The sequence below is a fragment of the Cricetulus griseus genome, chromosome 2 (assembly GCF_003668045.3).
Source record: "Cricetulus griseus strain 17A/GY chromosome 2, alternate assembly CriGri-PICRH-1.0, whole genome shotgun sequence".
Taxonomy (NCBI): domain Eukaryota; kingdom Metazoa; phylum Chordata; class Mammalia; order Rodentia; family Cricetidae; genus Cricetulus; species Cricetulus griseus.
The window spans coordinates 420,521,262-420,545,852 of record NC_048595.1 but is presented as its reverse complement, the minus strand read 5'-3'; the positions used below and the strand labels follow the sequence as shown (position 1 = coordinate 420,545,852).

The 24,591-nt window shown below is 36.3% G+C and overlaps 1 protein-coding gene and 1 long non-coding RNA gene across 9 annotated transcripts in view; one reads left to right on the top strand and one right to left on the bottom strand.

Annotated features, from left to right (window-relative positions):
• The window catches only part of Kansl1l (KAT8 regulatory NSL complex subunit 1 like), an 83,740-nt gene that overhangs the window by 13,749 nt on the left and 45,400 nt on the right, over positions 1–24,591 (top strand). For 6 of the 8 annotated variants that reach the window (XM_027397126.2, XM_027397125.2, XM_027397123.2 and 3 more), the window contains exons 2-5: positions 3,077–4,196; positions 18,853–18,994; positions 22,081–22,278; positions 22,670–22,791. In XM_027397126.2, coding sequence (XP_027252927.1) covers positions 3,106–4,196; positions 18,853–18,994; positions 22,081–22,278; positions 22,670–22,791 — 1,553 coding nt within the window. In that variant the 5' untranslated portion in view covers positions 3,077–3,105. The remainder of the gene's footprint in view (positions 1–3,076; positions 4,197–18,852; positions 18,995–22,080; positions 22,279–22,669; positions 22,792–24,591) is intronic. The other 2 variants (XM_035441017.1, XM_027397124.2) reach the window with 1 other exon arrangement.
• On the bottom strand, positions 806–15,123 carry LOC118238425. The gene is made up of 2 exons (XR_004768687.1): positions 11,414–15,123; positions 806–1,250 (listed from the first exon to the last, which is right to left on the bottom strand). It is a non-coding gene; the product is annotated as an uncharacterized LOC118238425 (long non-coding RNA).

The window sequence follows — 24,591 nt, the reverse complement described above, 5'->3', positions numbered from 1 at the left end:
AGAGTGATGGCATGGTGGTTAAAAGCATCCCTGTTCTTCCAGAGGACCCAGGTTCAAGTCCCAGCACCCACACGGCAGCTGACAAGAGATCTAACACCCTCTTCTGGCTTTCACAGACACTACACACACAAGGTACACAGGCATACATGCAGGCAAAACACCCATATACATAACACTAAATAAATTTGAAAAAGAAAACCCAAAAACCTACCCTTAAATTGCATTCCTTCCCAGAACGCAAAATAATGTCTGATAGTGCTATGTGAAGAACAAGAAAGCAGTCCCAGAGAGAAGGACTAAAGCTGTTTTCAATACATTGGTCAGGGGAGGGCTTTAAAGTACTGTCACTTGTTGATTTTCAAGACTGACATGAAGCCCAGTGTTCCTAGAGTGTATTAATCCATGCAGAAAACTGTAGAAGATGAAATAGGCAGAGGCCTGTGATGTAGGCCATGAAAATGATAACTTCAGATTTATTCTAAATACAGGACCATGTAGTCAGCAAATATTTATAGAGTATCTGCCTGGTCACATTGGTTTTCATATAATAGCAAAGTAGCAGTTTAGCATTAGACTCCAGAGCTTATAAGAGCTAGTGATGTATATACTTCACAGAATATGAAAGTAGGCACAATTGGTGCTTTAGAATATTTTCAATTGGGAGGTATGGAAAACAATTACATATATGTGTATAAAATTTAAATAATTGAATCTACTTACATGTTAAATACTAAAACCATGAGTACAAGTCAGCCTTTTTTATTTAAGAGATATAAATATTTTTATGAGTTTCTTGTGTTACATCTTATTTCTGCTTGGGTTTTTTTTTTTTTAATAAGACATATTTGGAAATAGTGCACAGAAGAACATCATGGAAATTTTAAGTAGGGGTTGTGATATGTCTGGGCTTTCCCTTCCAGAGACTATAATCTAAAAGTCTTCAAGGCAAATGCAATTACCTGTAAGATGTAATTATAATCTCAAATAATAAAATAAACTTAAAAAGGTAGACATCTGTTCATGTAACAAAATCCCTCCAAATTTAATTATTTAGGATATTCTTCTTCAGCTTCTTTGTCTTGACTCTGGGCAGGTCTCTCATCAGCTCTAAGCAGGTGTTAGCAGGTGCTGCAGTCATCTCAAGGGGACTGGAAAGAGTCTAATCCCAGATCACTTACAACTGCCTTTGGGAGGCGTTATTTCTTTGCCATGGGTCGTTCCAGCTCACAGACTAGCAGTTAGCTTCTTTACTAAGGGGAAAGACAGTAAGGTGGAGGAGTCAGTCTCTTCATCAACTTAATCTCAGAAGTCTTATTCTGTTATTTCTGTTGGGTCCAATCACCTCAACTACACTACTCAGTCTAATTCATATTCAAGAGGAGAGATTATTCAGTTATGAATGCCAATAGATGTGATTAGGGTCATTTTGGAACTGTCTAGTATAACAGAGACCTCAAAAATTTCTCTTCTATTCTCATTTTCAACCATCAGTGGTCCTTAGTCACTTTATCTTTGGATTTATTTTCCTTTCTCTCTCTCTCTCTCTCTCTCTCTCTCTCTCTCTCTCTCTCTCTCTCTCTCTCTCTCTTTGAGATAGGGTTTCTCTGTGGCTTTGGAGGCTGTCCTGGAACTATCTCTTGTAGACCAGGCTGGTCTCGAACTCAGAAATTTGCCTGCATCTGCCTCCTGAGTAATGGGATTAAAGGCATGAGCCACCAATGCCCAGCCACTGCTAGTTTTTTTAACAAATAATTTTTTAAACCTTTTTTTCTTCTTGGTCATTTGTGCTAGTTTTATGGAAAATAAAAGTGAAGTAAGTACAGTGACAGCTAGCATCTGAGCGCACAAAATATTAGAGTGCATGAGGTGTGTTGAAAAAATTACGGAATGTAATAGTTCCAGTGTCATTAATACTTAATAATACTTAATAATGAGATTAAGTATCATTAAAAACTTAAAATAGTTACTGTAAAGTTTTTCACTAAGTGTACTCTTGGTAAGTTTTAGTGATACTACATTGCCTTTTTTTGTATGTCTGAACATAGGGCTTCATTCTTTTCTTTTGAAATTTAACTTTGCCATTAATCTTTACTGGTTATTTGGCATGGTTTTCACTATTTTGTAGGTAGGAGGGATATATTCTACATAATAACTAATAAATGTATATATATGAGAACAGAAAAACATGGTAGATACACATTTTCAGGAAAAATACTTGTCTCAGATCAGGCAATTTCTCACTGACACATTGAGCTATGAACTCATACATTTTGTGCTCAATTAGGTCTACTTATTAACATATTACTTAGCATATATATATATATATATATATATATATATATATATATAGGTTTTTCGAGATAGGGTTTCTCTGTGTAGCTTTGGAGCTTATCCTGGCACTCGTTCTGGAGGCCAGGCTGGCCTCCAACTCACAGAGATCCTCCTGCCTCTGCCTCCCGAGTGCTGGGATTAAAGGCATGTGCCACCAACTCCCGGCTGTATATTTTAATTCTAGTTATTACTGTGCAGTTGAGAAAAATAAATTCCAAGCGGAATTTCATTTAGAAAAAGTTACTATATTTCATAGAGAAAAAATATTTTTGCATTTGTGAGACTGCATCACATTTTCAGGTATGATTAAGAGATTCAAAGTTGGAAGTTTTTCCTATTGATTTTCACTGTCAATAATATGATTGTGAGATGTACTTGCATCCACATGTCATTAAACCTTCCTGTGACAGTGTGCCAGTGTATTTATTTTTTTGGGGGGGGCCACTGCTGTAGATGGAACTCGGTCTCACAGATGCTACACAAGCACTAACCACTGAGCTATATCCCCAGTATAATATGTGCAACTTTAATTGGAATTGTGGATATTAGGCTCACTCACAATCAGAGTGAAGAATAACAGCTTATTCATTATTGAGATAATGTGGGAAGCTGAGAGATAAAGGACTTCTTGGTACCATGCTCATTTTAATCAGAAACATCAAAAAATAAAAGTTGCTCTTGGCAAAAGTATAAGCATCAGGTTTTTTTCGAGACTTTTGATCATGTATTTTTTATGTAATTTTAGGCTTCCAGTAATTATCTGCAGGATTCGCCATGACCCCAGCTCTGAAGGAGGCAACAACAAAGGGTATCTGCTTTTCATCTTTGCCAAGTGCCATGGAATCTGACAAGATGCTGTGTGTGGAAAGCCCAAGAACTGTAGATGAAAAGCTTACAGCAGGAGACACTTTGTCTCAGATGCTGGGATTTCCGACCCCTGAACCTACTCTAAACACAAATTTTGTGAATTTAAAACATTTTGCTTCCCCTCAGGCTTCCAAACATTTTCAGACAGTTCTTTTAATGAGTTCTAATTCAACACTAAATAAGTATAATGAGAATTATAACCAAAAGAAAGGAGTGGAGTCCAACTGCTGTAAGCTGAAAAATGTACTGTGTAATGGCAGCAGCATTCAGCTCAGCAAGATCTGCCATTCTCATTCCGAGAAGGAGTTCATCAAAAAGGAGCTCTCAGATACCACCAGCCAGTGCATGAAAGACATACAGATCGTTTTGGACTCAAATCTCACCAAAGACACTAATGTAGACAAAATACATCTGCAAAACTGTAAGTGGTACCCAAAGAATGCACTTTTGGACAAATTCACTGATACTAAGATTAAAAAGGGTTTATTGCAATGCACTCAAAAGAAAATTGGACCTAGTCACTCAGATATGCCTATTAGCTCCTCAGCTGCTGAAAAGGAGGAGGAAGTGAATGCTCGTTTGCTTCATTGTGTGAGTAAACAGAAAATTTTACTCAGCCAGGCTAGACGAACTCAGAAACACTTGCAGATGCTCCTGGCGAAGCATGTTGTTCAGCACTATGGTCAACAGATGAAATTTTCTATGAAGCACCAGCTGCCCACAATGAAGCTCTTTCATGAACCCACCACAGTTTTGGGCAATAGTTTACTTGAACACTCTGAAATTAAGCCAGAAGTCAACATACTGGCTTCAGAGAATAAGTTTTGGGATGATACAAACAATGGCTTTGCTCAGTGCACAGCTGCAGAAATCCAAAGATTTGCCCTGTCTGCTACAGGGCTGTTGTCTCATGTGGAAGTGGGTCTGGATTCTGATGCCACCGACAGCAGCTCAGATGACGAGTTGGATGAATATACCATTAGAAAAAATGTGGCAGTGTAAGTGTAAAATTAGTGATTATTTTTCTGTTCTGTGTACAGTAGCAGTCAACCTTGCTTTGAAGATATGAGAAAGTAGATTTTCTAAAATCTTCATGCAATGCATGATCTTTAAGGTATAAAACTAGTGAATCAAAAAAAAGTTTTCTTTTTTCCTATACAATATATTTTGATCATATTCTTTTCCTCCCCCCCAATTCCTCTCAGATCCTCCCCTCTCCTTACCACCCAACTTCATGTACTTTCTCTTTCTCAAAAAATAAAGAAAACAGAAGAAACTAGCAAAATCAAAAAGAAAAACACTGAAAAAAGAAAGCAAGCCAGATCTAATCAAAACAAAACAAAAATCATAAACACACACACACACACACACACACACACACACACACACACAAAACCAACACCCCGGAGTCCATTTTGTTTTGGCCAAGTATTTCTGGGAATGGGACCTTTCCTGGGAGTGTGGTTCATAGACCCAGTAACACTGTATCGGAGAAAACAGATTTGTGGTTTCCCAGTGGGTACCAATTGTAAAGAGCTTCTTGATTAGGGATGAAACTGTGTCTACTTTCCCTTCTGAGTGCTGAGACTTTGGCTTTGAAATTGTGTAGTCTACATATGCTGACACAGTCTCTTTGAGTTTATAGGAGTATCGTTACTGCTGAGTATTTCTTTAGAGTCATCCACCACCTCTGGCTCTTACAGTCTTTCTGCCTCCTATTCCACGTAGGCCCCTCAACCCCAAAGGGAAAGGGGTTTGATAAAGACATTCCATTTAGAGCTGAATGCTCCAGTCTCTCATTCTTTGTACATTGTTCAGTTGTGGATCTGTTTGTTAATTACCATCTACCACTGCAAAAAGATGCTCCCTTGAGGACTGTTGAGTGAGCTCTGTGGGTATAGCAGTATGTTACTAGGAGTCATTTTATTGCTATAGTCCTTTAACAGAATAGTAGTAGTATCTAGACTCAGGTTCTTGACCACTTAAGCAGTGTCATGGATGGGTTCCATGTCGTGGAGTAGGCCATAAATCCAATAAAATAGTTGGTTACTCAGATAACATTTATGTCACCATTGCACCAGTATATCTTGCAAGTTTGTTGTGTGTAGCAAGGTTGTAGCCAGATGAAACGGATGATTGCCTTTCTCCTCCAGTAGCACGCACGTTAGTAACAGGGGTGAAGCTTCCTCTTACATACCAGCTTGATTTGTCTGTGTTTGATAACATGAGTAATTTGTGTCTTCAGCAGTTATGCCTTACCATCAGGTTATGAAGAGTAACCAATAGCCTTGGCAATAGCCCGCAATGTTTTTTTAGGTAGGGGGAGTCTATGGGACCCCTTTGACTAATGACTTAAAGGATGTAACCCATTCCTGACTCTGGAGGTTTTACTTGGTGGTAGTCTAGTTGGGACATTTTCTCCCCTTATATGTTGACTCCAATTAAATTCCTTTCATTTATGTATATTAGGAAGCTTCTGCAGTAGTCGATTTCCATATGGATTTTCAAAAGGCCTTTAGTGTATTGACTGTCTCTCTCCATATTCCTCTTTTACTCTGCCTTTCATTCCTCCTCTCAATTTAATCCACCTATTCTGGTTTCCCCTTTATATCTCTGTAACATTATACTCTTATTTCTTCTTACTTGGAGGGTTTCCTCCCCTCCCTTGGTCCCTCACTAGCAACTTAACCTCTGTGGTTATTCATATTGAAACACCCATATCTAAAACTTAAAAGCTAGCATCCAGATATAAGAGAAACATTCAATGTCTATCATTTGGGCCTGGGTTACCTCCGTTAGGATGGCTGATTTTAGCTGCATCCATTTGTCTGAAAAATTTCATGATTTTTATTTTTCTTAATAACTGAGTAATAATCTATTGTGTAAATGTAGCACATTTTCATTATCCTTTCGTCACCTGATGGACATCTGGCTGTTTCCAATTTCTGGCTATAAAAACAATGAGCATGCATGAGCAAGTTCCCAAGAGTGGTATGCCTAGATCTTGGGGTAGATCTATTCCCAGCTTCCCGAGGAAACACCACACTGATTTCCATAGCGGCTGTATCAATTTGCACTTCCATCAGCAACAAATAACAGCTCCCCTCTCCCCTACTTCTTTGCCAGCATGTGCTGTCATTCGTTATATTGATCTTGGCCATTCTGACTGGGGAAAGATGAAATCTCAAAGTCATTTTAATTTGCATTTCCCTGATGGCTAAGTATACTGAACATTTTGAAAACATTAAGGATGTCATTTGTGTTTCCTTTTGTGAACTCTGTTTAGTTCTATATCCCAGTTTTTAATTTTCCTGATGTTCAGTTTTTCTGTTCTTTATATAGTATTAAAATTGATCTTTTAGCAGATGTATAATTGATTTTATTCACCATTCTGCTGGCAGCCACTTTGCTTGAATGATGGTGTCCTTTGTTCTGTACAGAAGCTTTTTAGCTTCACAAGGCCCTATTGATTGTTGTTCTTAATGCCTTTGCTATCAGTGTCCTGGTCAGAAAATCTCTCCCGTGCCAATGAGTTCAATCCTGTCCCCAATTCCTCTTCTGTCCTGTTTCTCTTCTGTAAGGTTCAGGGTATCTGGTCTTTTGTTCAGGTCTTTGGTCCATTTAGAGTTGAGTTTTGTGCAGGATGATAGATATGGATCTATTTACATTCTAAAGGCAGTTATCCTGTTTGACCAGCACCATTTGTTGAAGATGCTGTCTCTTCTTCAGTGTATATTTTTGGTTTCTTTATAAAACATCAGGTGTTTGTATGTATATGGAGTTATATCTGGCTTATCAGTTCTATTCAGTATTCTGTTAGTGTGTGTGTGTGTGTGTGTGTGTGTGTGTTTTCAGACAAAATTTTGCTATGTAGCTGTGGCTGGCCTGAAGTTCACTCTGTAGACTAGGCTGGCTTCCAATTCACAGAGATCTGCCTACCTCTGCCTTCTAAGTGCTGGAATTAAAGGTGTGCACAAACCACCTCAACATGTCCATTTTATGCCAGTCCCATGCTGTTTTGATTACAGTAGCTCTGTAATAGGCCTTGAAATCTGGGATGATGATACCTTAAGATGTTTTATTTCTTAAGCTATATGTGTGAGTCAGATATGCTAAGTGTCAGCCTCAGGATCTTCTCTGCAAATACTCCAATCCACAGGCCTTTTTAGGTCTATTATATAAAATGGTGTAGTATGTGCATCTATGACATTTTCCTTATATACTTTAGACCATCTCCAGGTTAATTACAATACTTAAAACAAGGTAAATACCATGAAAATAATTGTTACACTGAATTGTACAGGGGATAACAACAAGGTTAAGAAAAAAAAAAAAAAAACTCTGCATGTTCCTATGGAAGCAGTTTCATCAATGATAGGAATTTTCTGTATGTTTGGTATATAATAAGTTTTATATAGCTATTGAGTTCTCAATTGTTATAATTTGTGATTGCTTGAATCTGCAGATGTTACAGTATCTATGGATATGGAGTACTAAACATATTTTTTAAAAGTAAGTTACTTTGCTTTCTGGGAAAAAACACACAGGGATAATAATACTAAAACCTTGAACGTTTAAGCGATTCCATGGGGATACCCACATTAGCTTTGTGAATTAAATAGTGAGTACATGTAAAGTGTTACTCCACTTTATAGAGGGTTGAGTTGAAATGGCCTTCTTTGAACTCATTATGTAGTCAGGGATGGCCTTGAGCTCTTTTTACTCTTGACTGTGCTTCCTAACTGCTAGATAACATGCATGTTTTTTATCTGCTAGGGATTTGTTTGTTTTTGTTTCCGACAAGAGAGAATATGATCATATTTCAATTCATAATCTCTATTCAACCTGGCATTATAACAAAGTAAATAGAAAACTGATTATTTCATCTGCAGTACATGATGACCTGCTAAGAAGAACTAAGTTTTCAGTTTAATTTGACTTAAATTTAATGTAAACAGTCACATAAAGCACAATTTAAAATTTCTTGGGATCTGTTAATGTTCCTAAATTGATACACATTCCTGAATATGACTGTGACATTTTGGGCAGAAATAGTTTGTCTTTTTTTCAAATTCTCCAGAATGGATAATCATTATAGAGTTAGAAACAGTATTGCTTTTACTAATTGATATAGAATTAATGTATTATTTTTTATAATGAGTAAAATGTGATAAAGTGAGCATTCCTGTCTTTTGGTGTTCTGATGTCACTATAGCTGAAATTTGCTTGGCTGTGAGAACTAGGGTATACTAAGCACACATTATTTTTCAGGCTGCCATTTTGCTAGCTAATTATATGTGATAATCTCATTTAGTTCTGTCAATCATGGGATGTAGTTGTTACTACTCTTATTTCACTTAAAAATGAACAATTCCTCCAACATATGGCCATGCTCAGATCTATGGCTACTTTCTAGATGTCATGCTTCAGACATCACTGACACCATTACTGAAGGCTTTTGTGCAAGCCAGAATCAGTTCCTAGAGGCAGCTTGATTATGACATCTCAGGTGGAAAAGAGGCCAGAAAGAGCCCATCAGTCTTCCTACTAAAACGTACAATAGCCCTTGCTACCTCTGTGGACACCCAACCTAAGGTACTGAGAACCTGTCTGTAGTCTGCTGCTCTGGCCTCAGGTAACAGATGGAAATGTCTTGCCTCTGCCCTTACTGAACCAGAGCTACTGCACCTCACCTTGTGATGTATACAAATATACATAAATCATAAGTACAATTAATAGATTTCTCCAGATTATATTTGTTATTTTATTTAAGGTATATCTTTAAATTGGTGTTGTCTTAGCATTGAGGAAGTGCAGTGGTTGAATTTGTGCAATATTTTTTAAAGATTGTTTATGATGTTAACATTTATTGCTTTTAAAAACTACATAGTTCTCTTACATTTGAAAGTGTGACTTTTATGGATATTTGTTATAGAGTAGAATGATGTGACTATGTGAAGTTTAATTTGGATTATTTCCAAACCCCTTCAGTCATATTAATGTTTTTAAATATTCATGGTCAAGCTTTGTCACATCTAAAGAGAAAGGAAAGCTTTAGCAGCATATATATATCTAAAAAAAATTGAAAATTTTGTAGAAATGTCTTTCTATAGCTCAGTTTATTGGTTTTTAAGATTTGCCCTATATTCCTGCTACATCAGAAGATCTCAGGTTGCAGATTCAGTTGAATACACTCTGCTATTTTCTTTGTTACAAAATACATTGAATAATGAAGTCTATCTGCTAGATAAATTAAGCTAGTATATGTAACACAAGTTCTAATAGTACTTAATAATAAAAGCCCGAAGTCAGATATAGGGAAAAATGCTGAGAGATCATCGAGACAAAGGAGCAAAACCAAAGCCACCTTACCTATTCAACTTCGTAGTCCAAAAAGAGACAGTACTCCTATCTCCTCCCTCCTTATCACCCCCCCAACCCCCTACCCCTAACCTCTATGGTTAACTAGTGGTTAGCTCTGCCCTCTGATCTTCAGGCAAGCTTTATTTGTTAGAGTATAAACAAGGTATCACCAGAAGTCTCTATTAGACCTGAATGTCTTTAAGGACTTTCATCAAAGGAAAAGCATGCTATAAACCTTTAAAGGGTGGCCTGGTTAATTTTAGGTACAAACATCAGTGAAAACTATTTTTATAACAGTTATTGTGAAGGATCAGATTTTAAAGTTCCATGGGTTTTATTGTCTGGCACTGAAGTATTTTCAATATAAGTTTAGCTATTTGGCAGTATATAAATAAAGTTATTTGGGAACATATAGAGAAATAGTGTTTCAGAAATGCTTCCACTTACCTTTGGTTAAGGTGCAGTCAACTTTTCTAAGTAACAAAGTTAGTTTTATTTTGACTTCTGATTGTTTTGATTTTGGTGCTACTGGGGTAGTTTTACCTCTTTCCAGAGCCATTGTAGTATTTGGAAGAACTACCAATAGGTCTCCATATGGAGTGTCTTGGCAGAAGATAGGTTTCCGTGGACTGTTTTAAACTGGAAGTTCAGAACTTTTTGTTTGTTTTAAACTCCACTTTCCCATAAGCTGGACCTTTATGTAGTGTTCAGTCCACATAATTGTCTACTTTTCTTGAACAGAAGAAGTATGGGTGCATGCATGTACACACACAGGATGCTTGTTGAATTATTGATTTGTCCTTTGCAAGTATGCATCAGTCTGCTTTACAAATTCATAATGCTTTTGTTTTTCTATGCCCATAGCTGTCAATGTTCCACATTACATAAAATTGTATAAGGACAGTTGAGAGTACTTAACAGACCATTAAGTTCCAAAAATCTTTTTGTTCTCTGGGTGGTGGTGGCACACACCTTTATTTCCAGCACTCAGGAGGCAGAGGCAGGCGGATCTTGAGTTTGAGGCCAGCCTGGTGTATGGAGTGAGTTACAGGATATCCAAGGCGATACAGTGGAACCCTGTCTTGAAAAAACAAAACAAAATTCAAGAGAAAAGGGGTGGTAGCAATAATGTACATAAATATATACTCCAACTTCTTTCTTCCTTTGTGTTGAGAGCTTGAGAGGGAGAGGGATGGTAGAACTAAATTTTCTGGTGATGTGTGAGTTCTTTTAAAGTCATACTAGAAGCTTAGTTTAGGTAATTTACACTGAGTTTCGCCAGGGCTCTAGGCTAATTTAAATAATGTTTCACATTGTGCCACTCTTTCATTTATATTTGAAAACCCTTTAATACTCTCACTCTTTAATTTTTTTATCATTAGAACTCCTAAGGTTCACCTTTCTTTCCTCCTTTTTTTAATTTTTGTGGTATGGGGGCAGAATCTTGCTTTGTAGCCCATGCTGGGCTTGGATCCACCATCCTCCTGCCTACAAACCCCTAAGTCCTAGGATTAGAGGTATGAACCAGCATGCTGGGCAGACAGTGAACACTTTGCGAACTTGCTAACTGATGTTAATGGCATAAAGTATTATTGAAGGAGAGATTTGTTAAGATAAACGCTAAGCTGTCACAGGAAGGGAAACTCCACATACATAGGATGCTTTTTCTTCTCACTTAACAGTAATTAGACATGTTCAGAGTTTGGGGAAGATCTGTTAGCTTTGTTATCTCTCTAAGAGCATTTTGTTGCCTGCACTGATTGACTCATTTCCACACCCAACTATTTTTAAGGAGCCACCTAATTAGATTTATAGGCAAGGTCCAGCAGATGCACAAATTATTTTGGCTTACCTCTTATAGTCAGACTTTGAAATAAAAGTCTCCAGCTGTTCTGTTCAGGGCTCAGAGTTCTGTTAACAAAAAGTTGAATATATTAGTGAATCCTCATAATTCCAGCATTCTGGATGTTGAAGTTGGAAGATCTTGAACCTGAGCACAGTTGGGGCTATAAGTCTGAGATTAGCCTGAACTACATGGTATGACTCTCTCTCTAAAACCACAAAAAGGAAAGAAAAATGGCTAGATATTGGGAGAGGAACTACATATATTCTGTCTATTTGGTTATCTTTGACCTTCCATACATCCATATACTCCTTTATCTTATATAAAACGTACCAGTTTCTCAAAGCTAACAAGCTAGAACCATGGAGTGGAGTAGAGTAGTCCTCTATTATGTTCAGATGTGGCTCATCATAATGTGATGAGCTACAAATTAGCAGATCTACTTATCCCTCCTGACCGTCTGTGTCTTACATGATGCAGTAAGGACAGCTGGGTAAAGGGTCAACGGTAAAGTGCTTGCTATGCAAGCATGAGGATCTGAGTTTTGATCCCCAGCTCATACGTAAAAATCTGGGTTAGCATTACCAGTGCTAGGAGATAGAGACAGGGAGATCCTGGGATAGCTGGCCTCTGAGTGTAGCTAACTGATGAATTCTAGTTCAACCAATGAGAAACCCTGTCCCCTCATATCAGGAGAGTACTCTAAGAATTTACCTGATGTCTATCTCTGGCTTCAACAGGAGCATCCAGCATCATCCACCTAAAACTCTCATTGGTTAAAAAGAAAAAGGTGGGCATTCACAATAGCTCCTGGTCTTAGCAATACCAGGACTTGCTGTAGCACTGAAGCAATGTCTTTGAGGGGCCCTAATTTTGCTTCGGGCGGTAACAATCTTTTCTTCTGTTTTTGTAGCATCTCACTTTGCTGTCTGGAAATGTATTCTCATATCTTTTGTGATTATATGACTTCATAGTGTGCCAGAATTGGATGTTCCACTACACTCCCCAGGGTTAGTTTCTGTTAGTCTCATGGTAGCTTTTGCTAACAGAGTGCTACATGTTTCGATTTTTTTCTCCCATCTGAAATTACTAGGAGACACAATCTCAAAGCAGACTCCCTGATTTTATGTTTCTTACAATCTTTCCCATCCCTCCTTAATGTTCCCTGAGCCTTTGGGGCAGGATTTGTTTTGTAGATATATTCATTGGGATTGGACTTTACTATGCAGTTTGATAGCTTGTGGTTTTCTATAATGGTGTCCATCTTTTCAAGAGAAGTTTCTTTGATGAGGGGTAAGGACTACACTTATCTGTGGGTATGAGGACAAATATTTAGAATGTAGTTAGGAATTTTGGTGGTTTAGTAAAGTGGTTGTTGTAGATTCTTCTCAAGAGCCATAATTTCAAAAGGCTTGAGTAGTTGTCTAGATTTCCAGTACCAGATATGATTTCCCTCTTGTTTATTGGGTCTTAAGTAAAATTATAGAGCTATTGGTTAGTCTTGGTATGTGTGCCACTGCTACACTGTTAGGTTTATTGTGTCATGCTAGTCATTGTGATTCATAGGTGTCATTGATGGGTAAGATTGCTGGTTGCTTCCCTCCTTTGGAAGCTTGCTTGTTGCCTTCTGATACCATAAAAAGCTAGTCCCCAGAGATGAGCATAGGCAGATCTTTAAACTGGTTCTATTGCCCACAACCCTGGAGCTTTGACTGCTACAACCTCAAAAGTAATTTTTGTCCCATTCAAAAGAAGTATACTTAAAATTTCCCCATCAGTGTCTTCAGTGATTATGACCAAAGGCTTCTGTTGAGCATAGAAATATCAAGAGTAGGGACAATAGACTAGACACTAGAAGTTTTCTTTTCACTCAACAGAACATAGGCATCTTGGAAAGAACATTTTCAACCTTTAGGCGTACTAATAATACATACGTAAATATATCCTTGATCAAATGTCATGTCTTCAATATAATTCATCATCATTTTTTTCCATTCTTCACTGTGATGATGCTTTCTTCCAAAGTTTTGTCATTGAATAAAAAGTGATGTTTCCATTTGCAGAAATTGTAGCAACTTAAGAAATTTCTTCCCTGGTTGTCACATTTTTACATTGCTTTTAAGATCAGCAATCAGTAGCCAGCATGGCACTTCTGATTTTCACTGGATTAGCACCTCACTGATCTTGTCAAAGCCTTCAATAGCAATAGAGCATGCCAAAACAGTAGCAGTGGTGGTGCCATCCACAGTCTCCTCATTTGTGCTACTGGAAATGTCTTAGACAAATTTAATATTTTTACGTTTATCCTGTAAATTTATTAGTTCCTGTTTTGAAAGTAGTTATATTGGAACACAGCCACCCCATGATGGGTATGTCCTGTATCTACTTTCATATTTCAAAGGTAGAGATCCTGTGGCTCACAAAGCCCCAAGTATTTACTGTCTGCCTCTTCACAGAAAAAGTTTCTCACCTCTGGTCTAAAGAACCCAATTCCAGGGAAGAATTAGATTTTTTCTAGGTGAGCAAATACCAGCTGAGAAAGTTGACCCAGTTTATTTTTCTAGGACAAATTTTTCTTTTCCTCACATAGTCATTTCTTAAAAGTAGATATGCTCTCTTGATTTTTAGTCATCATGAATTTGCTATATTAGTGAGCTAACAAAACCTTGTGTTAAAGGAAAGATTAAATCATTCATGTCTTTAAGTCTTAGTAATATCCGATATAATATTGGAAATCTCTTGCTTCAGTAACTATACTTCAAAGCCAAAATCTAAACCGCAGGTTCAAGTATTAAAGTGGTTAAGAGCTTTTGCAGAGGGTCTGGACTTGTTTCTCAGCACCTAATTCTATCCATCCACTTCTAGGGTTCCCATGCTCTCCCTGGCTTCCTATGGTACTGTACATGCACATGGTGTACATGCATACATGCAAGCAAACATCCCAAAACAAACAAAATTTAAGATAAAGCAACACCAAGGGAAATTGAAGCCCAAAGTACTTAAACTTGTAATATTTCTATCTGCAAATTAAGTGTTGACTATAATCAAGCAAGGATGGAAATTTAAGGCATTGACTATCCTTTGAGAGACTTCCTGGTTTTTCTCAACCCAATGATGACCATGCATAGATGTGTTTGCCTTGCTTTTTATTAAAGATGGGAATACTGCCAATGGTGGTCTGTGGTTAGTCTGGCACACCTCAGAGATGCAGGGAGCCAGTATTCTTAGAAGTTTAGCAGTCCAAACTTATATTAGAAATTAGCAAAATTTCTAATTACATATGCCTCAAATTGTACAGGTTCTCTGATATATCATCTATGTTCTGATAAGTTTATACTATAGTTATATCATTGGTTGTATTGGTTGTTTATATAAACCATATCTTGACTTTAAGTGAAACATTTTAAAACAAAGTCAACCATATACTTATCTGTTATATGTTTACAACTTTTTTTTAACAAGTGTTTTTTCAGAAGGGAAGCATGTTGGACAAAAAAGCTTCATATCTAGCAAACAACCATAATAAAGTGTAGGAGAAATTATCCATTGTAAAACATTCATTCCACATACCACAAAGCTTCAGCATGATTTGGTTCACAAATTTAATTAAGTATTTTAACATCAGTTAGTGTAATTTGATAGAATTTGTAAACATAAAAATGTATTGTGGGGCTGGAGAGATGGCTCAGTGGTTAAGAGAACTGCCTGCTCTTCCAAAGGTCCTGAGTTCAATTCACAGCAACCACATGGTGGCTCACAACCATCTGTAGTGAAATCTGGTGCCCTCTTCTGGCCTGCAGACATACATGCAGGCAGAATATTGTGTGCATAATAAATAAATAAATCTTTAAAAAAAAAAGTGTATTGTGACACTAACTTCAGTAACAGTAACTTTACCAAAGTAAAATATGAAGAAATGAGAAGGTTTTTCTCTTTTGCATTTGATCACTTGTTGTCAATTTCATAACCAAGTCAAACTGAATGTTCATAGGACTGAAATTTCTAATGGAAGCAAAATGTAATGAAAGAATTTGTAAGAAGACCTTTGCTTTCCTGATGGTCTCTTCCATAAAGAACTTCCCCAATTCCATTGGTTTTCAATGAACTTTACATCCTATTTATCATCTCTGCTTCTCAGTCCAACCTATTTTCAGATTGTTTCCATCAGAATAGGCTACATTTAGTAACAAGTTAGGATGTAATCTCAGTGCTTGTGCACAGTAGAGATCAACTGTGGCTTATGTCTTGAGCTATCCCCTACCAACTAGAATGGTTTTCTAGCTATACTATCTACACCAGTGTCCTTTAAAGTCCTCAGCTGTATAAAATGATAGTCAGTTTTGCTCATAGCTTGTAGATCAACTGTAATCACATGGCACCAACCTAAGTACAAAGATTAGAAAATACAGGGGTAGCACACGAGGTATTTGGAGATGGTTTGTACCCTCCTCAGTTATAGCTTTCTTGTTTCTTATGTCTCACTAACGTAGCCACATTGCTTGGGAAAATAATTTTGTTATTACTTTCTAAGTAGCCTCCATTTTGCACTGAATCAAATTAATCTCAACTGTGCAAGTGTGTATGATATGGCTCTTGCTTTACTCTCCAAATTTCATGATTGGCATTTAGTACTACTAAATATTCTCTGTAGTAAATAAATTTTAAATAGGCACTCTCACTTTTTTCATACTTATAAAAATGTGATTTTTTAAAATGTGCAAAATTTCTAAAATTATAATATTGAATGTAAATTGGAAATGTCAGGAGAAACCTTGCCACATACAGTATTTTCATTCATAGTACAGGCAATTAAAATCTTTTAGAAATAGCCTTTTAGAAATACTTATATAAAATCTTATTATACTTACTATGTAGCGAAGTTACAATACTTGCTTTATTTATCTGACAGAAAATTGTTTCTTTAATATATTTTCTGGTTGAGATATGAATAGTCCATTATAAAGTTTATTATCATTGTTGTTGTTTTTAAGACAGGGTCTCACTACGTAGCTCTGGCTGTACTGACATTCAGTCTATCGACCAGGCTGTCCTCTGTCTAGCTCACAGACATCAACCTGCCTGTCTCCTGAGTGCTGGGATTAAAGGCGTGTGTTATGACACCTGACCTTTTTGTTTTGGTTTCCAGTATACATTTTCTAAACTTTAGCTTTTATAGTGGTTTTGGGCTCTCAGCAATACTGAGTAAATATTAGAATTCCTGTATACTCTCTGTCCTCCCTACAAATCTACTGAGAATCAACATCAATGCCAATTGCTATTACTGATGAACCTATATTGATATGTTATCATCACCTGTAATTATCATTATGGTTCATTGTGGGATACATTCTATGGTTTTGATAATAAATACACTCAGGTACTTATTTTTTAAAAAATAAATGTTCATATGTTGCATAGTTATTAGCTCTGAGTTACACCTTCATTATTTTTCCTTAGTACTCTGTATCTATTAATTTTTCCTCCCTTCCTTCTTCCCCACTTTCATCCTCCTCCCATACAATGCATGATCACGATTATTTATTCTTCTAGTTGATGCAGTTATAGTGTTTCATGAAATAATTCATTTGCAATCTAAAAGACTACAGATTCAAAGATTGTCCCAGTTAAAAGATAAACTAAGAGGCTTCAATCTTTATTTCTAAATGTATAAGACAGTAGAGCTCATTATAAATCCCCTGTGTTCTCTGTACTATAGAGCATGGTCATTAGGGTTTTTTTTTTAATAAGATATTTATTTTAATAAACACCCAAAGACCCATGTATTTGAGATAATTATTGGAAATATAAGTCTGGTCATGGTAGCACATGCTTTTGGTCCAGCATTTGGGAGGCAGAAGCAGTTAGATTTCTGTGCATTTGAGGCCAGTCTGGGTTACAAAGCTTATTCCAGGACAGCCAAGGCTATCTAGTAAAATACTATTAGAAAAAAGGAAAGAAAGAAAAGCAACAGAGAAGGAAATGTAGTAGAGAATTTTATAAATTATTGTCAATGCCTTTAAGTATTAGGTAGCCAATAATGATAACTATATCACACCAATAAAAGTTACATAGTTAAACACATTATAGTTTATTAAGTGAATTTTGGTACAGTCCAAATGGATTATCCAATACTTGCATCCACTTTTACATGTGAAATTCTTTTTTTTTTTAAAATTCCTCTCTCATAACATTACATCCCAACTGCAGCCTCCCCTCCCTTCTCTCTTCTGAAACTGTCTCCTCCCCTTCCCTTTCCCCCAGATCCACCACTCCTCTGTTTCCTTTCACAAAAGAGCAGGCCTCCCAGGGATACCAACTAAATATAGCATAACAAATTACAGTAAGACTAGACACAAATCTTCTTATCAAGGCTAGACCAGGCAACCCAGTAGGAGGGAAAGGCAAGAGCAGGCAAGAGTCAAAGACACTCCCACAGCCATGACTAGGAGCCCACAAGAACACCAAGCTACACAGTCATAACATATGTGCAGAGGACCTAGCTTAGACCCACACTGTTGCATCAGTCTCTGTGAGCCCCTGTGAGCCTGCTTAGTTGATTCTGTAGCCATGTACTCCTGTGTCCTCGAACCCTCTGGCTCCTACAATTCTTCCTCCCCCACCCTTTCATGATAGCTCCCAGAGCTGCACCTAAGGTTTGGCTGTGGTTCTCTGCATTTGCTTCTATCAGTTGCTGAAGCCTTTCTGATGATGATTGGGCTAGGCACCCATCCTATGAGTATAGCAGAATATCATTAGGGATCTTTGTATTTATTTACTTCTTTACTTTATTTATTTATTTATTCATTCATTTGTTTGTTTATTTATTTATTTATTGCCAGTCCTGTTTGGTTCTATCCTAGGTCTCCGGTCCTGATTCTCCAGGCAGTGTCAGGTGTGGGCTCTTCTCTTGTGGTGTGGGCCTCAAGTTGGACCAGTCATTGGTTGGCTACTCCTACAAGTTCTTAGCCACCATTACCCCGGCACATCTTGCAGGCTGGACAAATTGTAGATCAAAGGTTTTGTGGCTGAGTTGATGTCCTAGTCTCACCACTGGAAGCCTTGCCTGGTTATAGAAGATGGCTGGTTCAGGCTCTGTATCCTCTATTACAGAACAGATTTTACAGAATCTTAGACTTACCAATTTTGTTTCATTTTCCCTATTGGCTCAGCCCCATGCAACCCCATAGGATTAATAACATACTAAATTACAGAGGGATTACCTACCTACTGTTGGGCATATAATATTGTCTAAAGCAAAGTACTTGTGTAATACCAAGGTAAGAAATCAAATTATGTTCTTTGATAAGAAGTCAGCCTGCCATCTCTGGTGCAGTGTAGATAGTTTGTAAAAGAAATGGGATTTCATGAAAGTAGTCAGGGAAGTTATAAGCACTTTGAAGAGCTGACTGACTTTGTGCTTTGACTAACACTGTTTGCTTTGTTCACAGCAACTCTAGCACTGAATGGAAGTGGCTTGTAGACAGAGCGCAAGTTGGCAGCCGATGGACTTGGCTTCAAGCTCAGATTTCAGAACTAGAATACAAAATCCAGCAACTAACAGATATTCACAGGCATATTCGTGCATCCAAGGTATTTTGTTTTATTGTTTTATTTTTTGTTAAAGTTGTTACCTGTATAATTTCTCCTCATTTCTTCACACAAAATAATTTTAAGTTTCATAAAAGTACCTAGTTTAAGATATTTAAACATTAATTTCTTAAATAGATCTACTTTTGTAAAGCCTTTATATATATGTATGTATATATATATATATATATATTATTTGATCATACTTTTTAACAATTAAGAACTGAGTTCAATGATAAAAGTAGTATACATTTTTTTCAAAAGTTTTGTCGTATATATATCATAATTTGCCATCTTTATCATTTTTATGTGTATAATTTCATGGTATTAAGTACTTTAATACTATTAGGCATTCATTTCCATAACTTTTCATCTTTTAAAACTGAAAATTCTATACCTATTAAACAATGACTGACTTGTTTTCCTTCTCCCTCACCTTAATAATCATGTGTGTTCACAAGTATCTCATATATGTGGAAACATAATAGTACTTATATTTTTATGATTGTTCTTATTTTATAGCCCACTGACCTTCCATTTTATGCACATTATAATATAAATCTGAATTTCTTTCATTTTCGAAAGCTGAATAGTTGTATATTTATCACATTTTGTTTATCCATTCATCTAGTGTTCCCCGTTTTAACTGTCGTGAGTATGCTATGAATAGAGTGCAAAAATATCTCTTCAGGGTACTCTTTTTAGTGGAACCTGACTTGTGCCATTAATCCCAGCACTTGGGAAAGGGAGGCAAGTGGATTTCTTTGCGTTAAAGTCTGCTTCCCTGCATAGTGAGTTCCAAGTCATCCAGGGCTCCATAGTAGAGAGCCTTTCTCAGAAACAAACAAACACAAACAGCACTCTTTCAATTCTTTTAGCTATACATCTAGAATGGAATTACAGAATTGCGTGGTAATTCTATTTTTAATTTTTAATGAACTATATTATACATTGTTCCAATTACTCCAAGTTGTGGCCAACATTCTGGGTTTTTTCTTTTAAAGATAATCATACTGGATGTAAGGTGATGTCTCTTCAGTTTTGGTTTACATTTCCCTAACATTATTATTAATGATATTGAGCATATTTTTATGTTTACTTGTTGTTTGTATATTTTCTATGGAGAAATATCCATACATCAAGTCTTTTGCTTACTTCTAATTAGCTTTGCTGTTGCTGAACTTTAGGGGTTCTTTGTATATTCTAGACAATAGTTGTTTCTCTAGTATGTGATTTCCAAATCTTTTCTACCATTTTGTTTTGTTTTTACTTTGTTTGTATTATTTTTATGACATCTAATTTAATCTATCCTATTTTTATCTGTGCCTTTGGTGTCCCTATGTTTTCTTCAAAAGTTTTATAGTTTTAGGTCTTATAGTGAGGTATTTGGTCCATTTTGAGTTAATTTTTATATATGTAGTTAGAGTCTAACTTCCATTCTTTTGCATTTAGATCTCCAGTTTCCCCAGGGCCAAATTAGTTGTAAAAATTTTGCTTTCTCTATTGAGTGGTTTTGATGTCATTCTCAAAATCATTTGACCATATAAGCAAATATTTTATTTCTCTGCTCTTTGTTCTATTGGTCTATATGTAAAATGGTCTGTTTACATTTAGCTATTATTACACTATTTTGATAACTCTAGTCACTATAGAATCAAGGAATAGTCTTCCAGTTTTTGGTTTATGTTTTTGTTTATCAAATAAAAATTTAACATGACACAACATGAAATACAGTGAAAGTAGTGCTAAGGGGAGAATACACAGCTATAAGTACACTTAAAAATAAAAAAGTCTCTAGGCAACAGCCTAATTTTAAATGTTTAATAGCCATTAGAAGGACAGTCAGACCCAAAAGCTAGCAGAGGGAAGGAAATAATACAAATTAGAGATAAATGCAAATGAGGATAGAAAAACATCAAAGGTTTGGAGTTTTGGTTGGTTGGTTGTTTTGTTACTGAAAAAAGGTCTATGTAGCCTGGCTGTCCTCAGCCAGCCTTCTGTTTCAGCCTCCTGAGTATTCAGTTATAAGATATGTGCTACCATCCCATCTTTGAGAAAATCACTAAAAACCAAAGTTGGTTCTTTTATCCAGGTTTTGTGGTATATACTGATAATTGCAGCACTTTGGGGACAGAGACAAATCAATCACTTGTACCGTGCCATTCCCCTTTACCCTCTTTTCCCTTACTAAGCTGTTAAGTGGCTGAAGTTAGATGTGCTCATGTTTGGGTCTTTGATTCACATGCCTGTTTCTGTGCCACTACACTGTTTTTATTACTATGGAACTGTAATCTTAAAATCTAGAAATTTAATCCCCTCAGCATTGTTCTGTTTGCTCAGAATTGTTTTGGCTATCTCTGGTTCTTCTGTGGTTCCATATGAAGTTTAGAATACTTTTCTGTTTCTGTAAAGAATGAGATAGGGATTTTGATTTAGAGTGCACTGAGTTTGTAAATATATTTTTGTAGAATTGTCATTTTCACAATGTTAATACTAACAACCCATGAGCAATGGTGTCTTTGCATTTCCTAATGTTTGTCTCTTTTTTCAGACATTTAGAGTTTTCATTCTAGAGGTCCCTCACTTCCTTGGCTTGGTTTTTTTCCTAGATATTCTCTGAGGCTATTGTGAATGGGAGTGTATCCATGATCTCCTCTGTAAAGTTTGTTGTTTGTGTACAGAAAAGCTATTGATTTGTGCAAGTTGATTCGGTATACTGCCATGTTGCTGAGTTTTTTATTGTTTCTACAAGTTTTCTGATAGAATTTTGGAATATATCATCTGAAAAGAGGGATAGTTTACTTCTTCCCATATTTGTATCGAAGAATATGTTTCTAATTTTTTTCTTCTTATTTTCAGCTTTAACTCATATGTGGCTTAACATATGGTCTCTTTGGGAAAATGTACAATGTATAGTTAGGAATCTATATGCTGCTTTTGGGTAGTTGTATGTATGTCTGTCTGTTAAATCTATTTAGTTCACTGTGTTATGTCCTGTGTTTATTTACTTAACTGTGATAGTGAGTTACTATTTCTTTTATTAAGATGTGATCACTTTTACTGTTTTTTTTTTTTTTTTACCCCCCTAGGGGATAGTGATCTTAGAAGAATGTCCGCTTCCAAAAGACATTTTGAAAAAACAAATACAGTTTTCCAATCAAGCAGTTTCATTAAACACTTCAGTGAATTCGCAGGTTCCCCAAAGGGGTGAAGAGCCTTTGCCAGAGCATGATTTTGAGATGTCACCGAGTAGCCCTACACTACTTCTTCGAAACATAGAAAAACAGGTACGCTTAGAGTGTCTTCTTTATGAATAACTTTAGATTTTGTTTCTTAAACTCTTCGATAGGGTTAGATTTCACATATCCTCCAAAAGTTACTTGGGTTGTCTCTAGCTTATAGACCCAGTCAGTCCTTGAGAGTTGATTGTATCATGAAGGTTCTGACTAGATCAAACCAGGGATAGATATATAATTTGTTAGAAGTTATAAGGTGGGGTCTTGTTAGAGAAAGTAGATAACTAGGAACACATTTTTAAGAAGCAAACACTATGGACAAACAGACTTCATTTTAGTTTATGCAAATCAATAAATACAATATAGATGTAAGTACTCAGGAGAGAAATTCAGGACCTTAATGATGCTTAACTGTACTAAAGTGTGAACTGTTTCTTTGTAGAGTGCACAGTTGACTGAGATCATTAACAGTTTGATTGCTCCTCTCAACTTGTCTCCAACTTCATCGCCCCTCTCCTCTAAATCCTGTAGTCACAAATGTCTGGCTAATGGCATTTCAAGGAGGTATGTATTACTTGAAGAGTTTGGCTTCTAAATTTGGCTTATTTTAATTTTGTTGATCTGTATCTGTTACAGCCATTTTTCTTCTTCATTACAGTCTTCAATAGAACAATCAGTAGATCATGGGTACAGTTTTAGACATAGTAAGTTCATAGGATTAATGTAATTATAAAACCTTTCCATAAGGAAGTGCAATTTCTAGGAATTTTAATACTTCTGAAAATCATACTAGTGATGATATTAGCTATGGAAGTATTGTCTTATTACTATGACTTCCATTTTGTACATTTCTTCCTTGATCTCCAGTTTACTATAACTTAAAATCAAAAGACCCCAGATATATATAGTTGGGCACATATCATCATAATTTTACCTTAATTTTTATATTAATCATAGTTATTTTAAGTACTTCCTATTATAGCAAAAATGATAATGTATATCCTGATAAAAATCATATTAAGCATTAATATTAATGGAATGGCTATTCCATTCTTAAATTACACTAGTTAATATAAAGTAAGTGTTAAATAAAAATATTTTTATTTCCAATTGATAATTCTGAAAGCTTGTTTATTTATTTATTTATTTATTTATTTATTTATTTATTTATTTTGTTTTTTTGAGACAGGGCTTTTCTGTAGCTTTGGAGCCTGTCCTGGACCTTATTCTGTAGATCAGGCTGGCCTCAAACTCACAGAGCTCCACCTGCCTCTGCCTTCCAAGTGCTGGGATTAAAGGTGTGTGCCACCACTACCCAGCTGAAAGCTTGTTTTAAAATATTTCTACAGTTTTATTTATGTGTAGTCATTTTTCCCTGGTTCTATCGTGAAAATAGTTTTTCTATTGATTTTGCTTCATTTTTTACATAGTGCCATTCTTTGCATCACTGATGTTTGACTTGGAAAGTAAGACTTGCTGGTGGTATAGGGCAACTATGGTAGTCTCATTTGCAAGAATCCTGGTTTGGAGATTCATGATGAAAGTCAAGTACAAGTTGAGTCATAAAATGATGAATGAACATTGTGGTTTCAGGCCAAATGCATTTTTTATATCATTTTGCTTATCTAAATTACGCTTATTACCATGACTATATTATTGGATACACACACACACACATATAGTTAGGGTTTCTATTGCTGTGAAGAGACACCATAACCATGGCAACTCTTATAAAGGAAAACATTTAATGGGGTGGCTTATAATTTCAGAGTTCTAGTCCATTATCATCATGATGGGACATGGAGGAATACAGGCAGACATGGTTCTGGAGGAGCTCAGAGTTATATCTTGATATGCAGGCAACAGGAAGTTGTTTGTCTCACTGCACCTGACTTGAGCATATAGGAAACCTCAAAGCCAACGTCCACAGAGACACACTTCCTCCAACAAGGCCATACCTACTCTGACAAAGCTACACCTCCCCATTGGGGCCAATTTCTTTCAAACCATCATCATCATATCATTTAGATAAATACATAATTCTTATTGCTAAAAATGTCATTTTGGAGCCAGGCAGGCATGGTATCTCATGCCTATAATCCCAGGATTTGGGAGGCTGTGTCAAGAGGATTACTAGTTTAAAGCCAGCCTGTGAGTTATTAATGAGACAGATTGAGGAGATGGCTCAGTAGTTAAGAGTACAAACTGCTCTTTCCAAGGACCTGAAGTTGGCTCCTAGACCATGCCAAATGGCTCATAGCATCTTATAATTCTAGCTCCAGGGACTCTCTTCTGGATTTCACAGGGACCTGTATTCATGTGTTCACGTACCCACTCAAGATACACATATACACATAATTAAAA